The 19,355-nt window shown below is 35.5% G+C and overlaps 1 protein-coding gene across 3 annotated transcripts in view; it reads left to right on the forward strand.

The window, feature by feature from the left end:
- Nucleotides 1–19,355, forward strand: part of LOC115214628 (N(G),N(G)-dimethylarginine dimethylaminohydrolase 1) — a 92,709-nt gene that overhangs the window by 44,985 nt on the left and 28,369 nt on the right. Inside the window, exon 1 of one of the 3 annotated variants that reach the window (XM_036506981.1) lies at nucleotides 16,706–16,765. The exons of 1 other annotated variant lie outside the window; for it this stretch is intronic. In XM_036506981.1, the coding sequence (XP_036362874.1) occupies nucleotides 16,721–16,765 (45 nt within the window). In that variant the 5' untranslated portion in view covers nucleotides 16,706–16,720. Of the gene's footprint in view, nucleotides 1–16,705; nucleotides 16,766–19,355 lie in introns of those variants that run through there. One more of the 3 variants, XM_036506982.1, reaches the window with a different exon arrangement.

Raw genomic sequence — 19,355 nt, forward strand, 5'->3', positions numbered from 1 at the left:
CCAATTATTGTTGGGTTCTTGGGAACAGTATCAGAAGGTATCAAGAGGAATGTAAAGGAAATAGGAATAGAGTGCCCAGTAGATTTGTTACAAAAGGTTTGCCTCCTTGGCACAGCTAGAATAATCAGGAAAGTATTAGATAGTTGAAAAGAACAGATAGCATGGTACCGTAGGCTGTAGGTAGCAAGCCCACTACGCATGCAAGACTCCAGGAGCTCCAACAAAACCTGTGATAAAGAGAAATAAAATTAATAATAATATTAAAAAAATAACAAAAACAGAATTATAATGGTTATTAAAAGTTTTTATAATAATGAAATCCCTTCAATTTGAAGAGATTTCAACATTATAAGAGATAATGCCACTGGTTCATGCCCAAAAAGAAATTGATAATTTTGACAATCATTTTCAGGGATTACATATGAGTCAGTTTCTTTTTTGTATATGCATTGATAAGATCAAATGTAAACTGATGAAACTGCTTCCATGTCATCCAAAATCAAATCGAATTTCTGGAAGAATGGTTACGAGTATTAAAATTGGTTTAAAAGCATATTCACCAAGTAAATGTTATTAATGCATATCTCAGTCACATGTTTTTTTGAATTATCTAACAATCTCTTGCTTAGCAAGATTCTATTCTAAGTCCTTCTGCTTTGGAGGTCAAATTGATCGTTAGTGACAATGTCTTATGAAATTGGAGCTCCAATTTGGTATGTATGCAGAAGAAATGAACTACAAGCTCAATTTGAATCTTAAGCAGGAAATACTACAGCTGTGATTCTTAAGGGTTAACAAATTATGCTAGATCATGCAGAGTAAAATATACAATGACACACATATTGATAGTAGACAAAATGCTGATATAGTCTCTCAGGTTTTGAAAATAAATGATTCTGTTAATAAGACTGATAAAAGATGATTTAGATGCAGTTCTTGTTCAACAAAAGGAATTAAACCAGTTCATTTCCAAGATATGTGATGTCATTGTTATGCTAATATTACAAGCATTGCATGTTTTACATATAGTTTAAAGTAAATACCAACTTAGCATCAGAGCTTAGTTTATTCAGTTGTATAAAACTTCTGAAAATAGTCATGTGTAACATGTACTTTACTTCGATAAACTTAGTATCACATAACAGCTTACATGCCTGTGCATGTGAGGAATATCTGCGCGTGTGCTTGCATATGCACACACACGCAGACATATGCACATTTATAATCATCATCGTCATTTATTGTCCAAATTCCATGATTAGGTCAGAAGACTATTGAGCTCCATTGTCTGTTTTAGCATGGTTTCTGCAGCTAGATGCTCTTCCTAATGCCAACCACTTAAGAGTGTACCAGGCGCTTTTTCATATTACTACTACTGGTGATGTCACCAAGTTGCTCACAACACATGATTCCTTAATTGAAGGGGTGTAGTATGGAGAGAAGTGGATTATGCTAGCTGTTGAGAGGTAAGAGTATGATAATGGGATACAAAGAGGTGTTTTGCTATAGAGGAGATACATGGCTACCCAGGCTGGAAAAGGAGAAAAGAGAGTCATGATAAAGTGTCAGGGTTCACGAGGGTGAATGGAGACAGAGGAATGGGCACAGCGTATGAGGTCAGAGGATCAAGTAAGTTTGCAAGAATGTGAAGTGAGCAATAGATGGTTGGAGGGAGGGAATATAGGGATGAATGTGATGCAGTGAATAAGAAGGGAGGGTTATGGTCTTTGAATATCAGTGTGAAGCTATATATATATATATATATATATATATATTATATATATATATATATATATATATATAAAAAGGCACATGGCTCAGTAGTCAGTGTTTGGCTCACAATCATGAGGTAGTGAATTTGATTTCCGGACCAAGCTGTGTGTTGTGTTATTGAACAAGACACCTTATTTCATGTTGCTCCAGTTCACTCAACTGCAGAAAGGAGTTATGATGTCACTGGTGCCAAGCTGTATCAGCCTTTGCCTTTCCTTTGGGCAACATTGGTGGCATGGAGAGGGAAGGCCGGTGTGCATAGGCAGCTGCTTGTCATAAACAACCTTGCCTGGACTTGTGCCTTGGAAGGTAACTTTCTAGGTGCAATCCTATGGTCATTTATGACCAAAGGGTGTCTTTATGTATATTTCACTTGCCTCAATAGGTCTTTGCAAGCAGAGTTTTGTGTCCAATGAAGGAAAGGTACGTATAAGTGGGCTGGTTACACCCCTGGCATAGGCCACGGGTTATGGTCTCACTTGGCTTGCTGGGTCTTCTCAAGCACAGCATATTTCCAAAGGTCTCGATCACTAGTCATTACTTCGGTAAGGCCTAATGTTCAAAGGTCGTGCTTCACCACCTCATCCCAGGTCTTCCTGGGTCTACCTCTTCCACAGGTTCCCTCAACCACTAGAGTGTGGCACTTTTTCACACAGCTATCCTCACCCATTCTTGCCACATGACCATACCAGCGCAGCTGAGAGACGACTGTGCAATACATACATATATATATATATACATACATACATATATATATATATATATACATACATAAATATACATACATACATATACACATATATGCATATATATATAGATACATATATACATACATACATATATATATAGATAGATACATATAACATACATACATATACTTTAATATATAGTTATATATAAGAAATATTCTAGGCAGTTAATTTGTTTCTTCTCATAAATTCCAAACTGAAAATTTTGATGGAATTCCTCTTCAGTGTATATTGTGAACATCTGCATTCTCAAATAGTTCTTCAGATTGCTGGCACCTCTTAGCTTTGATGAATTTTTCATCATGATGCAGAGTCTAATGCTACAATATTAATATTATTTCTTGAGCTTGGAGCTTTTAAATCTGTTCATGCCTTAGTATTTATTTATATCAAGCAGTATGTTTAAGTTAGACATTACTTGCTGTTCTTTAGTTTCTTTTGGTCATCACAGCCAAGACCATGATGGAGCACCACTCATGAATATTCATTAATGTATGTCAGCAGTTTTTTTTCCCCTCTTACTATACTAGCAATCATTTTTCATTTTGTACAATTTGAGCTTAGAAGGAAGTTAAATTGTTTTAATTGAAATGAGGTGTAGTTCAATCTACTAGTGACTGCAGCCAAATCTCCCTCAAATCACACTCTACTGTTTTTGTAACTTATTACTTTAGTTACACTGCTGGGTCTATTTAGAATATTATTGGGTATTCTTATCAATCCTGTGGAGTTTCCACAGGTTTTCTATTGAACACAGAACTTTAGTTGTTTGTTAGTGTGGTGGTTATAATAATGGCAAATGGCAGGCAAGAGAAATAGACAGACAGAGTAATAGGAAATCATGACAAATGTTAGATGAGGTGGTAACAGTGAAAGGTAGGAGACACAAAATGAAATGTTGTTAAATCGCTACAGACATATAATCATACATGTACACACACACACACACCACACACACACACACACACACACACACATACTCATACATACAAACATACTTTGAGGATTATAATAGTTTGTTGTGATGATGCTATTGGTAGAGTGTTTAGTTAATGAAGGAGGTGGTAGTGGATTTTTTTGTTTGAAGGAGTTGATAGCAAATTATTTTTGTGAAATGAAATTTGAAAAAAAAAAATTGCCATATGATTTGACTTATATGGCTTAGTACAAATAACCAACACCTCCACAACTATCAACAAATAAATATAATCACTGTCACCTCCACCATTTGCAGTTATTTCTTATTTTTCTATTTATTTTCCTGTTTTATTTGAAGGGATCAGTGAAAGTTGCTAAGGTTCCATAATTAAAGAATTGCAAAAGTTTAGAATGAAACTATTTCACTTAGTTCTTTAGCCCTTTTTATATCAACCTGCCTGAGACTGTCCTTGGTTCTATGATACAGAATTTCTGATCTAAATTAAAAACCTTCCATCAAAATTTCATGTTTATATGTGTTCTAAACAACAGGTTTATGATGACAGTTATTTTATTAAATGTTTTCATTATTTTCAAAATTCATTAAAACAAAATCAATGAATTTCAGCAGAAATATAGGAACAAAAGAGTTAAATTCTCCTTTTATATCTCAGCAGACCTTATGTTCTGTAGGGTTTCAACATTTATTTGAAATTCTGTATAATATTGGTACAAAGCATGTCTTAAGTACAGGTAGTTCTTAGAGTAAAAAGGCAAATATCATACTAGTGTGAAGTAGCTTGTGTAGAAGTTAGAGAGGTTTGTTTAAAATGTTTTACAGTATCTAGTTAAACACCATCATCATCATCATCATCATTTAACATCCGTTTCCATACTGGCATGGGTTGGGCGGTTTGACTGAGGACTGGCAAGCCAGGAGGCTGCACCAAGCTCTAAATCTATTCTGGCAAGGTTTCTACAGCTGGATGCCCTGCCTAATGCCAACCACACTCCGAGAGTGTAGTGGGTGCTTTCGGAGTGGTTGGCGTTTGGAAGGGCATCCAGCTGTAGAAACCTTGCCAGTTATTATTTGAAACATGATCAGCTAAAAATACCCCTCCACCTCCAGTAAGCACCGGCTATCTGCTGGATTTTAAATCATCTGCCATAGAACTAGAAACCTATTTCATATGAAGAGGATTGTTATAACCCAATTTATGATATCAGTAATTCACAATATTCATGGATAGCTATGTCAAGTTGACCTCACTGCTGAGGTTATGGTATTTTAGCTCCGGGTCAAGCCTAACTGAGGAGACCTATAATCAAAGACTGGCTCGCTGTGACCATCCAGTCCTTTTTATTTCAGGGAATACATTGTTCTATATGTACTTCTTTAAGGTGGTAGGCTGTGATTTGAAGGAGCTTTAGCTGCTCTTTCTATTAGTTGAATGATCATGAAGAGGCTCTTGTTGGTTAGACTTATAAGGTTGAATATATATATATTGTATATATATTGTCAACAGAAAAAGCAACCCAAATATTCTCTTGAGAGAGAGAGAGAGAATTGACTCTGGTACTTATTTGGCAACTTTGTAAGGATGAAAAGCAAAGTTGACTTGGGAAAGATTTGAACTCAGAATGTAAAAAGCTGGATTGTAACTGCAAGGTGTTTTTCTGATGCCCTAATGATGCTGCCAATTGGCTGCCCTACATGTATGTATATTTAGTATATAAAAATAGTTTTTTTCCCTATGTAAGCTCAAGGTCACAATTGGGGGTGGAGTTGAGTCAAATAAATCAATCTCAAAGTTGACTGGTATGAATATGTATACGATTATGTGTACATTTTGATGTTTATTTGTCTGTGTTTGTTGCATGCGTCCATTTATGATCATATTACATCATTAATTCAAACATTTTGTAATTTCTTAAAGAAGATATTTCACCTGTAACACCAGCAAATTAGCAATATATATATATTTTTTTATTCTAATAAACCTCTGCCAGCCATCCAACCAATCAGCCTACTTTATATGTGTGTGTGTGTTTCTTTCTCTCCTTCTCTCTCTCTCAAGTTCAACACTGTAGACTCCCTTGCAAGCATAAAGCTGTCTGGACAACTTAAGAAAATAAATCTAGGTTGCAGGCAGGGGAGCCTCTTGAGGTAAAGAAAGAATATGTATGTTGAAGGCAGTGGTGGGGAGATTTGTTAATAAGTGGGGGGGGGGCAGAATTGGGCAGGTAAGGATTTAAGTGTTAGAGTGAAGAGTGAAGGCTGTCTGGGAAGAAATACATTTACCTGAATTTCAATATTTTTTTTTAAAGACCATTTTTTTTATCACTAAATATGAAATAGAAAACTTTTGACAGAAGGAAAGTATTAGTGGATTTGTGTGTGTGTGTGTGTGTGTGTAAGAAAGAAGAGAAAGAGTTGCAGTGCAACGCCCAGCTAAAGTTTTGGCCGGCTGTTAGCCATGCTCAGGTAACAAAGTACTCATTACCCACAACCGACTTGATGTTATCTATTTACTACCACTACCACCACCACCACTACTACCACCACCACCACCACCACCACCACTACTGCTGCTGCTGCTACTACCACCACCACCACCACTACTACTACTACTACCACTACTACCACCACCACTACCACCACTACTGCTGCTGCTGCTACTACTACTACCACCACCACCACCACTACCACTACTATTACTACTACTACTACTACGACGACCACCACCAAAACCACTTCTACTACTACTACTACTTTACATTATTGCTGTCTCTATTATTACCACTACCTCTGCTACTGTCACTGCAACCTTTACTGGCAATGTTAGCAACCAGTGGTTGTTACTACTGTTAATACGTCTGAAGAAGAACAGTTCCCACCGCAAGCAGGCAAAAGCAGGCAAATCGTCACCACCTTTGCCAAGATGACAAAAAAAGCTAAATATACTGTTGCATTTTTGTTATTGTTATACTAGTGACATGACACTATCAACATGACTTCCCTTCCACTCTCTATTGTTACCTTTGCGTTCTTTCTCTAGTAGCAAACCCCCCCCCTCCCCGAATACTATTACTAATAGGATGAGCAGTTTTATGACCTCCAAAGAAATACTGCTTTTGGTTATTGGCTGACTAGGTCAGCCTGAGAGTGGGCCACCTCAGATTGAGTCCCAAATTTCAAGGTGTAACTTACATTAATGACAACCTAAGAAAACTGAATGTGTATTGAATTCTAAATACAAACTGACATCTTATACCTACTATATCTTGAGTGACTGACCCAGGATTGCTTGCAAAGCTTCTAATTGGTTGCCTTCATAATAAAGGCTCTGCTCAATGAACAAGTAAGCATAAGCAAGTATGACATCTTACAAAGTTGCTTAAACTGCTAAGAATTGCAGCCAAATTTCATTCGACAAAACTTTCCTCTGTCCTTTCTTCTGATAGTAAACTTGAGTCCTTATAGTGTTAAAGTCTTAAATTTTAGAACAGCATGTTAAGACTGGATGGTCATGATTATTTTGTTCAACTATTATTATTATCATTATTATTATTATTAATAAGGTGGCAAGCTAGCAGAATTCTTAGCACACTGGACGAAATGTGCTATGTTCTGAGTTCAAATTCCACCAAGATCGACTTTGCCTTTCATCCTTTCAGGGTTGATAAATTAAGTACCAGTGAAGCACTGGGGTCGATGTAATCAACTAGTCCCCTACCCCACATTTCAGGTCTTGTGTCTGTAGTAGAAAGGATTATTATCAATAATCTTTTCCACTATAGGCACAAAGCCTGAAATTTTGGGAGAGGGATCTAGGCAATTACATTGCCCCTAGTGCTCAATGGTGCTTATTTTATTGACCCCAAAAGGACAAAAGGCAAAGTTGACCTTGGTGAAATTTGAACTTGGAGTATTAAGCTGGAAGAAATACCACCAAGCATTTTGTCTGGTATAGTAAGGATTCTACCAGCTTGCCACCTTAATATAATTATAATGATAATGATAACAATAATCTTTTCTACTATAGGCACAAGGCCCGAAATTTTGGGGGAGGGGAAAAGTGGATCACGTCGACCCCAGTACGTGACTGGTACTTAATTTATCAACCCCCAAAAGGATGAAAGGCAGAGTTGACCTGGGTGGTATTTGAACTCGGAATGTAAAGATGGATGAAATACTTCTAAGCATTTTACCCAGAGTGCTAACGATTTTGCCAGCTCTCCACCTTAATAATGATAAAATAATAATAATTATGAAACATTGTATTTATAACTTTGAAGCAGATCATATCAGATCCTTTTTTTCTTTTGTGAACGTTTTTAAACATTTCTATGAAAGTTTTTTTTTTTATATCCATCAGCTGATTTTAATACCATACCATGCCAGGCCCTTAAGTACCTTTAGCAGAGTCCTTTCTGCTGTATGCATTTAGACTAGGCTTCCAGTCTGAATATAACTCAAGATCTGGATGTTCTGCATCCAGCTGTGACTCATGGTTTTTTCTCTTCTCCTCAACCAGTTTCAAAGGCTCTACAAAAAGATTAAGGGTGCTTACACTTCCTCCTCTGACTAAGCCATAATAATAATAATAATTACTCCCTGTGAACAGAAACTGTTATTTCAATTTCCAGCCAAAGCTATTTTACTTTACTTGTGCAGCTGCAGGTTTTGGGAAAGGTGTGAACATTGCAATTTTGATGTGTTTCCTCTTCCTAAGAAGTGTTGCCCACGTGTTCTATCAAAAGGAACCAATAAGGCAGCCAAAGACAGTTAACTTTTACTGCAGATATTGGATTTCTTCATGGTTGCTTTAAGAATGATATAAAATGAAATGAAATGAAGTTAATAATAACAATAACAATAATAATAATAATAGTAATAACAACAATAATAATTTTATTATTTTCTTTATTTGCATCTTTGTTGTTTTTCTGAGTGTTTCTGATAAATCTTTGTCAGGTTATTTCCTGGTTTCTTTTAGAAAAGAACAACTCCCAGTTGACAAAAGATTTCTCTCTCAAAATGGATTGTTTTTGATATTTTGAAGAATAGAAATAACATTTGAAAATGTAACAGGGAGAAGCATTTTAATAAAAAGACTGCTTTTGCTTTTTTAATAGAAATGTTTTGCATATGGTGCATATTGCAGTCTCCATTGTTTCCATATAATTGGTTAAATCATTGTCATTGTGTGTGTGACTGTGGAATTGGTAACAATCCAAGCCTTCGTTATTTTTGTCTTTGTTGTGATTTTAGTTTTTTTTGGTTGTTGTGATGCTCCTTTTTAAAATGATATTTTATTTAATATTTTCTATTGTATTCCACTTCACTGTTACATCAATGCCTCCTTCATGTTTTGTATTTCCTTCTCTTCAGTTATTTATGATGTTATTTATTTATAAAAAAATAAGAAAATGAGGTGGTGGTGGTTGTAGGAAAAATTCAACAGAATTATTTAACAGCTTTTTAGTGAATTGCAAACCAAATTTAGCAGACCAAATGTCTTTGATATTTAGTTGTATCCCTCATGGATTGGCAGAATTTATAAAATTGATTATTTTTCATCTCTGACAAACAGTAATTTTTATGCTGTTTTATTTATTGCTATTTATTGCTCAGTAAATAAAGAATAAAGACAAATAAAAAATCATTGTGGCATATAATAGTTACGGGTAATGGAAAGTTTAGTGTCCTATATTCTCTGAAATAATTAATAATCCTGTTGTTCTAAGGTAATTATTTAGTTTAATTTTTAAAATTATTTCTAGCCACCATAAAAGTTGTGAATTGGTTGAATTGGTATTGCAGCAAACAAAATATTTTTTGATATGTGTGTCCCTGATGGATTGACATAATTAAGAGAGCAGCAGACCAAATGTCTTGTGATATTTAGTTACATCCCTCCTGGATTGGAAGAATTAGTAGAACAGCAAATGAAATGCCTTGTGGTATTTAGTAAGTTCTGATTTCAAATCCTACCACAGTCAGTTTTTATCTTTCATCCCTCTGGTTAAGTATTTGATAAAATAAAATAAATACCCAACAGTTCTACTGTATATTCTCGCAGATAGGTTGCACTTTTTTTTAACAAAGATTTCAATAAAAATCAGGGGTGTGACCTACCTATCCACTTGACATCACAGGGATCTGAAGTAGATGGCACCATATCAGTAGTCCAGGCATGTACCCTGGGCTTAGGCTTTTCAGTTTTCAAGTTGCTATGGAAGCATTTTTGTGATGTGTGCTTACTAGAAAGTGGGAACCAGAAGTTTGCATATTAGTCTTTTCGACAACATCGGTTCAAATATTAGTTATATTTACAATAAAAAAGGGCCATGTAACTCCCCAGATTATAGTGCGATCTATCTGTGAGTCAAATACAAATACCTACTTTGACAACTCTAAACTAAGGGTGTGATCTATATGTGAGTATGTATGGTATATTTCTTAAGATGAATTTACATTATGTATACTGTTTATATTTGTTCAACTAGTGCCCTCTGATTGTTGCTTTCACAACAGATGAAATGTAGTGAAAGTAACAATTAAGATGAGAACTCCAGTCTGACTTACTGTAAATCCTCGAGTATACTCCACACTTTTTTCTCAAAATTTAAAGGTCAAAATCCCTTGTGCGTACTATATACGAGGTTAAAAATGAAAACTATTTTCTAAGCAATGTCCGAGTCTCTATTTGCTGTCCGGCAATGTTTATTCTGACACATTTTGTGATGTCAGGCATGAAAATACCTTAAATCACCCATAACTTGCAGTTAGCAACATTTATTAAACGTTATTACTGTTATTTCTTTATTTTCTGCAAACAAAATGCACAAAAAAACTACAAGTTTGCATTATGTTATATATACGATAATAATAAAGGACGTTACCGTATACATTTTTACAAACCAAGGATGTTATATAGACCTCCTTGACTCAAATTAGAAAAGGGGTGTGTATTATACACAAGGTTTAGGTTTTTCAGAGGTACAGCCCCCTAAAAATCTCCTGCGTAATATGCTCAAGGGTGGACTATACTCAAGGATTTACGGTATATAAACAGAATACATAAATACTCAACAGGTTTTTTACATTTCTTTGGCTGTGTGGTTAAGAAGCTTACTTCCCAACTATGTGGTTTTGGGTTCAGCCCCACTGTGTTGCACTTTGGGCAAGGCTGACCAGAGCCTAGTGATTGGATTTGGTTGATAGAAACTGAAAGGAGCCTGTTGTGTGGCGTTTGGAAGGGCATCCAGCTGTAAAAACCATGCAAAAATTGACCTCACCTGTCATGTCATGTAAAAAGCGTCCTGTCCACTCTGTGGAGTGGTTGATGTTAAGAAGGGCATCCAGCCATAAAAACCCTGCCAAAACAGATGCAGTAGCCTGGGGTAGTCTTCTGCTTGGCTGGCTGGCTCCTGTCAAACTGTCCAACTCATGCCTGCATGAAAGGTGGACATTAAACAATGATGATGATGGTGATTTTATATATATATATATATATATATATATTTATTTATATGGCGACCAGGTGTTCATGATTGAAGATGAGCAAAATAGCTTGAAACTGAGTCATTCTCGCGATCCTGCCATCTGCTGGGGGCATACTTGCAATATATATATATGTATATATATATATATATATATATATATATATATATGTATACATATACATACAGGGAGCAGTGCTGCACCAGTAACCAGCTGGTGGAAGATCTGTCTGAGGTTAAACTAGTAGTAACATGGAACATCCACTTTGATGTAGTGATTAACTTCATTTGTTAATATAGTTACTACTCTCATCTCTGCTTGAGATTTTACCAACTAGCTACTTTACTTACACACACACAGATCAAAACAGTTTGATTCAGACTCCTTGGTACTCGGAGTTTCAATCTTGTGGCTAGTGTTTGGATGGCCAAAGACAAACCACATGCTTGAAACTCGCGGTCTTAAAGCGACGAAAATATTTTGACAAATTAAACTTAAATGTTGAAGTGAATCGAACGGCTTTTGTGTGTTTCTTAAATGGCTTACAAACACCTTCCACACTGCAATTGTTTATATATATATATATATATATTTAAAATATTAAAAAGAAGGAATCTTCGGATTCTTTTTAATATGCTGGGCCACTGGTTTTAATTGACTAATATCAATTTCTAACCTTATTAAATTTTATATATATATATATATATTATCTGGATCGATTTGTCCCTGCCCACTACTAGACAACTAGTGTTGGTTTATTTATGTCCTTGTAACTTTGTAGTTTGGCATAAGAGATTGATAGAATAAGTACCAGACTAAAAGAAAAAAAAAAAAAAGCACTGAGGTTAATTTGTTCAACTAATCCCTTCAAAGCAGTGCTTCAGCATAGCTGCAATCCAATGACTGAAACAGGCAAAAGATGAAAAAAGAAAAGTTTGGATACAGATTGAACAGGCTTGTTTCACCATGCTTACAACTCATCAGGATTTAATGACAGCTCCTCAAACTAGCAAATATTAGCAGTAGAAAGATACTTATCAAAATCTAAACAAGACTGTATCAGACACATTTCATTTACATAATGTTTCAAGGTTCACTGCATGACATTAATTACTAGACTAGCAGGGATTTCTCCCCCCCCCCCATCACCTCAGTGTATTTATCCTCACTGTGAAATTGGGGCCTGTGATTAGCCTGCTCTGTAGTAGTATTATGTGATATGAGAGAAATGTAAATCTGATGCAGTAACAAAATGCTTGCTGTTGATTTGAACTCATGATCCCTGTGGTGCATTAAGGAATTAGATTACCGTTTAGAATTAGCCCACAGGGATTGCCCCATCTACACTTATGTGTAAGGTTCAGTTAGTTTTGTAATATATATATATTCATACACTCAGTTTGACTGGGATTTGTTATGTTTTAATATAGTAATTACATCAGTTTAAATTAATTGAAAACTCTGTCAGATTCAGATATAACCACAGGAGAAATATGGAGAAGTGGGGCTGTTTGTCTGTTTAGTTTCTTACCTGTAAAAATTTGCTATATTCTCTCTCTCAGTAATATTAATTTCCCTCCCTATTTTCCATGACAGCACTGAGTGCCAATATTTACATTAGTCAAAATATCAAATGTTAAATCCTGTGAACCCCTGCTTGTAATTTGATCTGTGGTTTCCTTTTGGGGAGGAGAAGGCTATTTATTGTTGTTGTTGTGTCTATCATCATCATTATTCTATAAAGCCAACATTTTTTTTCTCATTTTGGTAATGTATCCTGTGTACAGTAATGTACAAGCAATGTGTGTAGGATTTAATTGACAGGGAAGGACAGTTAAATCCATGTATAAACTTAATCTCTTGCCCTCTCTCTCTCTCTCTCACACACACACACACACTTGTACATACACATGTTTATATAACTACTTTCATAATCAGTCATTTGTTTAATTCTGTGTCTTACTTTAAAATTTTACTGTTATTTCTTTCTACTGTCAATTATTTAAGAAATTTTAGTTTCCTAGTATGCAATACATGTAAAAGCTTACTTTGTGTATTGCTTCAGTATCACTAAAGAGGAGAATTTATGACTAATTAAAGAAATTCCACTGAGGCCATCATCTGACCTGATAATGTCTGAAGTGCTGAGACTTAACCTGAAGTGCAAATTCATGGAATAGTACCATGAGCATTGGTCAGTGGGCAGGGGTGGGGAGCAGTGAGTGAGGGTTGCTTTGACATAGTCAAACTTGTTAGAAATTGCAGCCAAATCAACCTCAAATCATAAATTATCATCTTAAAAAAAAAGACATAATGAACAGTGTGTGTGTGTTGTCGTGGTCCTAGATATACAAAAAAGTTGATAGTGATGTCTGGGTAGAACTATAAAACTATATTCAATCAAGGTTGAAACAGCACTAAACTACTATTGCTGCTGTTGCTATCACCACCACCATCACTACTGCTGTATTTCAAGATAAGTGTACTGGGTACATACAAGCAGCTGTGTGGGGCTGGTTGGCAATCAGTATTTCTACATTAGTTTTGATGTATAGACACAAGCAGGTCCTGTAAAGTGAATGATAATCAGATGTGTCATAATTTAGTGATAAACATTTAATCGTTCTTCTTCAACACTATTTTATCTTTTAGAAAAGTCTAGAGAAGTGTTATACTCTTCTATCATTCTGAGTTCAAATTCTGCTGAGGTTGACTTTTTACCTCTTGTCCTTTCAGGGTTGAAAAAATAGGTACCAGTTGAGCACTGGCATCAATATAATCAACTAGCTTTCTCTGCTCCCAAAATTTCAGGCCTGGTACCTATTGTAGAAAGACTTATTATTATGGGAACTTTTTGAAACCATAGACAGGTATTGAAAATCTTTGCAGACGATTTCAAACTCCAGAAGGCCATAAGTGGTATGGGAGACCGAACATGCCTTCAATCGGATCTGTTTGCTGTTGTCCAATGGGTGGGAAAGAACAGTATGCTTCTAAATGAAAATAAGTTTAATTTGATCCATTTTGGAAAAGAGGATACACTGAAACTACCATATGCCCTTCCCTCGGGCGACTCTCTAGTATCATCAAACAACACCAGAGACCTTGGAGTAATTGTTAGTAACAATCTAAGCTGGAGTTCCCACGTAAACAGCAAGGTTAACTTGGCTCACAAGATGCACTCCTAGATTCTGAGAACTTTCTGGTCTAGAGATGCCCTCACCACCAGCCTTCTCTACTCTACTTTTGCTTGACTCCACCTTAAATACTGTTGCCCAACACGAAGCAACTCATTATGAAAGTGGAAGCACTCCAGAGGTCAATAACAAGATAGATAGATGGCATGATAGGCATTGACTATTGGGGTCAACTGAAAAAACTCAATCTCTACTCTCTCCAACTCCACTGGGAGTGCTATATCATTTGTATGTTATGGAAAATATTCCATCAATATTTTCACAAATGATGTTGGCATCACTTTTAAAATCCACCCAAGATTTGTCTCTTGTGCTATCCGCTTGGAACACATAACATTACAACACAACTACTTTACCATAACTGGTCTGGCTCTCTTTAATATCATACCAAAATACATCAAAACGGAAATGAATCCCATAATATTCAAAAGCTCAATGGAAAATTTTTTCAAAAAAATTCTGGACCAACCTCCTACACCCAGATATGACTCCAACAATAATTACTCTTTGCTAGAGTGGGCCATGGTGCCCCATATATGACTAAAAGACTTCACCAGGTGATACAGTTAAGTTAGACATGGCCTGGGCCTATACTGACCGAAACCTATCAAAGTCATCAAAGTTAATATAGAATTTTGAAAGTAAGTATTAAACAGTTTAGATTGAAGTGTATAAATCATCAACTTAGATAGGATTCTAGTTCATTCCCTTTTATACTGTGGGCAGAATTTATTACATCACTGAACGACAATGGACCCTATACATTATTCATCTGTATTTCAAGCCAATACTTGTTTTGCTGGTTTGTACAGTGAGATATTGAGTTGAGAGCCTTTGCCAGGGGCATAGTATAATAATGGTGCTTGACTATAAACTGATGACACATCAATCAAAAGTTCAGCACTGATGTCTTAATTTTTGCATATTTAACTGGAAACTATCTTGATTTAACCCTGGCTAATTTTTTTTTTTAAATCTATCTTGAAGCAAAGAAAATATAGAAAAACATCCATGAAAGTTGATGGGTAAAGAGAATATACTTTAAGATTTAGTTTATTTCATAAAAGATTTAAGATTCAAAATGTCCTCGTGTTATATAGATCCTCCTCGTCTTTTTTTTTTATTGATCAGAATTATTGATGAAACTGTCTCTTTCAAAAACCTGTTCTAATAAATGGGGGTAAATGTATAAACTGTTTTATTTATCAAAAGTAAAAGTAATTCTGTCTCATTCACGACTAGCTACCAGCATGGCTGACTGAGTTGATGACAACAAAAGCTCATGAAAGGGGAGAGGGGGATAGTGGCTGCACATATGTGGCTACTTGAGTTGCTAGAAATAGTAACCAAGGATCATGCTCTACTGTCTTTAAAAAGAAGAGAAAAATACATTGGATAATGTGTAAGTGCAGGTATGGCTCTGAGGTTAAGAAGTCTCTTTTGCAACCACAATGGTTTCAGGCTAAATACTACTATGCAGCACCTTCGACAAGTGTCTTCTTCTATAGCCCTAGGCTGATCACTGCTAATGATTCAGCGTGCTAATGATTCTGCCAGTTCACTGCCTATTATTAATAATAATAATAATAATGATTTCTAATTTTGGTATGAGCCTAATAATTTTGAGGAGACCCTAGTATTTGACTAGTACCCTGAAAAGATGAAAGGAACAGTTGAACTTGGTAGGATTTGAACTCAGAGCATAAAATACAATAATAATTATGATTTCTTTTATAAAAAAAACACTAAGTATTTCTGAAGTAGATGTTTAGTCCATATCACTCCATAAGGAGCATAGGGCTGGTTTCTCAGTTTCTTTGGCCTATATATTCCTTCTTGGACAGGACACTGGTCTATCGCAGGCTTACTCATTTTTAGCAGCTGAGTGGACTGGACCATCGTGAAATGAAGTCTTTTGCTCAAGAACACAACACATTGCTTGGTCGAGGAATTGAAACCACATGCTTATGATCATATGTCCAACACCCTAACCACTAAGTCATGTGTCTCCATGAGTTGATACAAGGGACAAATTTGAAGCAAGAGAATATTTCATTGAGTCTACTTCACTAATTGACTGCTACTTATTTTATCAACCTCAGAAGGTCGTATCTGGTAGGATCCAAATTCAGAAAGTAAAGCGACAAAAATAATTGAAATGAAATAGCTACAATCAAGTAATTGAGGCTGGGTTGTGAACTTAGCTCACCAAAATCTTTCCTCCTTCCATACCTTTCTTAACCTTACCTTATCGTCAGTTCACGTACCCCGCTGATTGTTGCTGCATTACTTAATACTTGTAGCTAATTTAAGAACAAACTGAGTCTAGTTGTTAGTTGTCAATTAAAGAAAAGAAAAAAGAAATAACAAACCAGAGCTAATGATTACCTGCTTGCATTTAAAATATTCATCAGAGACCCATCCACTCCTACCATTTATTGTTGCTAGTGGCTTCGATTCAAGTACTTTAGATATCCAACTTGATGTCCAGCTGGTCAGTAACACTCATGTTTCTTGATGGCCTGCAACCATGTACACAGTGTTATTGTCCGTCTGTCATGTAGACTCCACAGATGGTTCAGAATGAGGAAAGCAAAGAAGAAATTTGCTCAGTTATGGTGATCATTTCTCAAGCAGTTTTATTTTTTTGCCCTTGTTTTTGATTTTTGCAAATTGCATCATTCTTTAATTGTATATTTTCTTTCATTCTTAAAATATTTTTTTTTAGATATACTTCATAGTTTTTTTAAAACTCACATTAAACTCTCTCTTTTCCTCTTTCTGTCTTGTTTGTACCTCCTTTCTTTTTTCTATTGCTTCCCTCCTTTTCTTTTTCTGTTTCATCCTCTCTCTTAATTTCTACTCTTTCCTTTCATTCTCAAACATTATCTCTCTCTTTCTCTTATGCTCTTGTTTTTGCTATCTTTATCTCATTTTCTCTTTGCTTTTTACTCTAGTGTTTTGTTCCTCTCCTTTTCTTTCCTTTCTCTTACATGTTCCCCTTCTTTCACTTATGTTCTCCCTCCTTCTTTCACTTTTATATTCACCTTCCCTCTTTTAGCTCTCCTATCTCTCCAACATTATCGCTTTTCCTCTCTTCCTTTATAATTTGTTCTCTTTCTCTCTCTTTCACACACACACACACACACACACACACACAGAGACTCTCTCTCTCTCTCTCAGTTATTTAACAGTTGTCCTTAAGCATTACTTAGTGTACTCCTGATATTCCATCATCATCAAACCCACTGTAACTATCCCTCATACTAACACCACTACTATCCACTCATACCACTATCACTAAAGTTACCACCACCTATAACTAATCATCATCATCATCATTATTTGATAGGTTCTTTGACATTTAATCCTTAATTAATAACTTCCAATTCTTAAATCACAACTTGAGAGTATGGGTGTGTGTAAAATTCTGCTTGTTTTTCTTCTCCCGTCCCTTTTTCTTTTTAGAATTACTATTATCATTATTATTTTAATATTTTAAACATTTTATTTAATTTCTCCAATTTAAATGTTAAAAATTTTTTGTTATCATTTTGTCTGTATTTTTCCTCTTTTTTTTCCTCTCTCTCTTCATTTCTTTTACGTTTCTTACTGTCTCACTCTAACAATCCATATTCCTGTGCATAATATCACCCATGCTAAGATGATAATTTTATCAGTTACTTAAACTAGGTTTAGAATGATTGAAATTCTTTGATAAACTTTTTTTTTGTTTTTCTTTTTTGCTTTTTCTTAACTTTGTTATTTTTAAAAAATTCTTTATCCAATAATATGTCAGTGTATCGAAGTAGCAGAAACAGTATAATGTTAGGTGAAACACCATGTGGTATTTAACTATATTTAATTGTCCTGAGCTGAGTTCAAATTTTACTGAAGTCGATGTTGATGTTAATTTTTCTAGGATTGACAAAATAACTACCAGTCATATATGAGACTGGGTCTGGCAGGGAACTCAATTAAATTCACACTGCCCTACTCTTTGAAATGGCGTAGCTTTGTGTCAAAGTTAGGAAATCAATATTCGGGTAGCCGATTTCGCCTTATCATCACCACTATTATTGACATCATCACTGTTATGTCATTAATAGCTTCTTCATCCTCATCATTGTCGACCCAACTATTATTATGACCATTGTCATTATAATCCTCCCTACTAGCACCAACACTGTCACATCATCATCATCATTATCAACACAACTGTAATCACCACCACTAGTGCCAACACTACTATCATCCTCAACACTGTGATGACAACGACAACCACCACCACCCAAGCTTGAACACTGCAATATTATCATCACTATCATCATTGTCAACACCACTATTATGATGATCATCATCATTATCACTATCATCAGCTCTATACATGTACCAATACTGCCATATCATCATCACCATCCCCACTAGCTGCTGTTATAGTTATCAGTCTGTTGTCTTTGTTGAAATGTCAGTCTGTGAAAATGTTACTGAGAATTTTTTCCATATCTTATCTTCTTTACTGCTTATATATTTATTATTATTAAGGCGATGAGCTGGCAGAATCGTTAGCTTTCCAAGTGGTATTTTGCCCATCTTTACGTTCCGAGTTCAAATTCTGTCATGGTTGGCTTTACCTTTCATCCTTTTGGGGTTGATAAATTAAGTACCAGTGGAACACTGGGTTCAATGTAATCAACTAGTCCTCTCCCCTTAAATTTCAGGCCTTCTGCCTTTAGTAGAAAGTATTATTATTATTATTAAGGCAGTGAGCTGGCAGGATCGTTAGTGTGCCAGGTGGTATTTTGCCCATCTTTACGTTCTGAGTTCAAATTCTGTCATGGTTGGCTTTACCTTTCATCCTTTTGGGGTCGATAAATTAAGTACCAGTGAAACACTGGGGTCGATGTAATCAACTAGTCCTCTCCCCTTAAATTTCAGGCCTTCTGTCTTTAGTAGAAAGTATTATTATTATTATTATTAAGGCGGTGAGGTGGCAGAATCATTAGCATGCCAGACAAAATGCTTAATGGCATTTTGTCCATTCTTATGTCTTGAGTTCAAATTCTGCTGAGATTGACTTTGCCTTTCATCCTTTTGGGGTCAATAAAATAAGTACCAGTTGCGTATTAAGGTTGATGTAATTGACTACCCCCACCCCCAAATTTCAGGCCTTGTTCTTTGTAATGTCTTTTTTAACCATCAGCCCTC

The sequence above is a fragment of the Octopus sinensis genome, linkage group LG1 (assembly GCF_006345805.1).
Source record: "Octopus sinensis linkage group LG1, ASM634580v1, whole genome shotgun sequence".
NCBI classification, from domain to species: domain Eukaryota; kingdom Metazoa; phylum Mollusca; class Cephalopoda; order Octopoda; family Octopodidae; genus Octopus; species Octopus sinensis.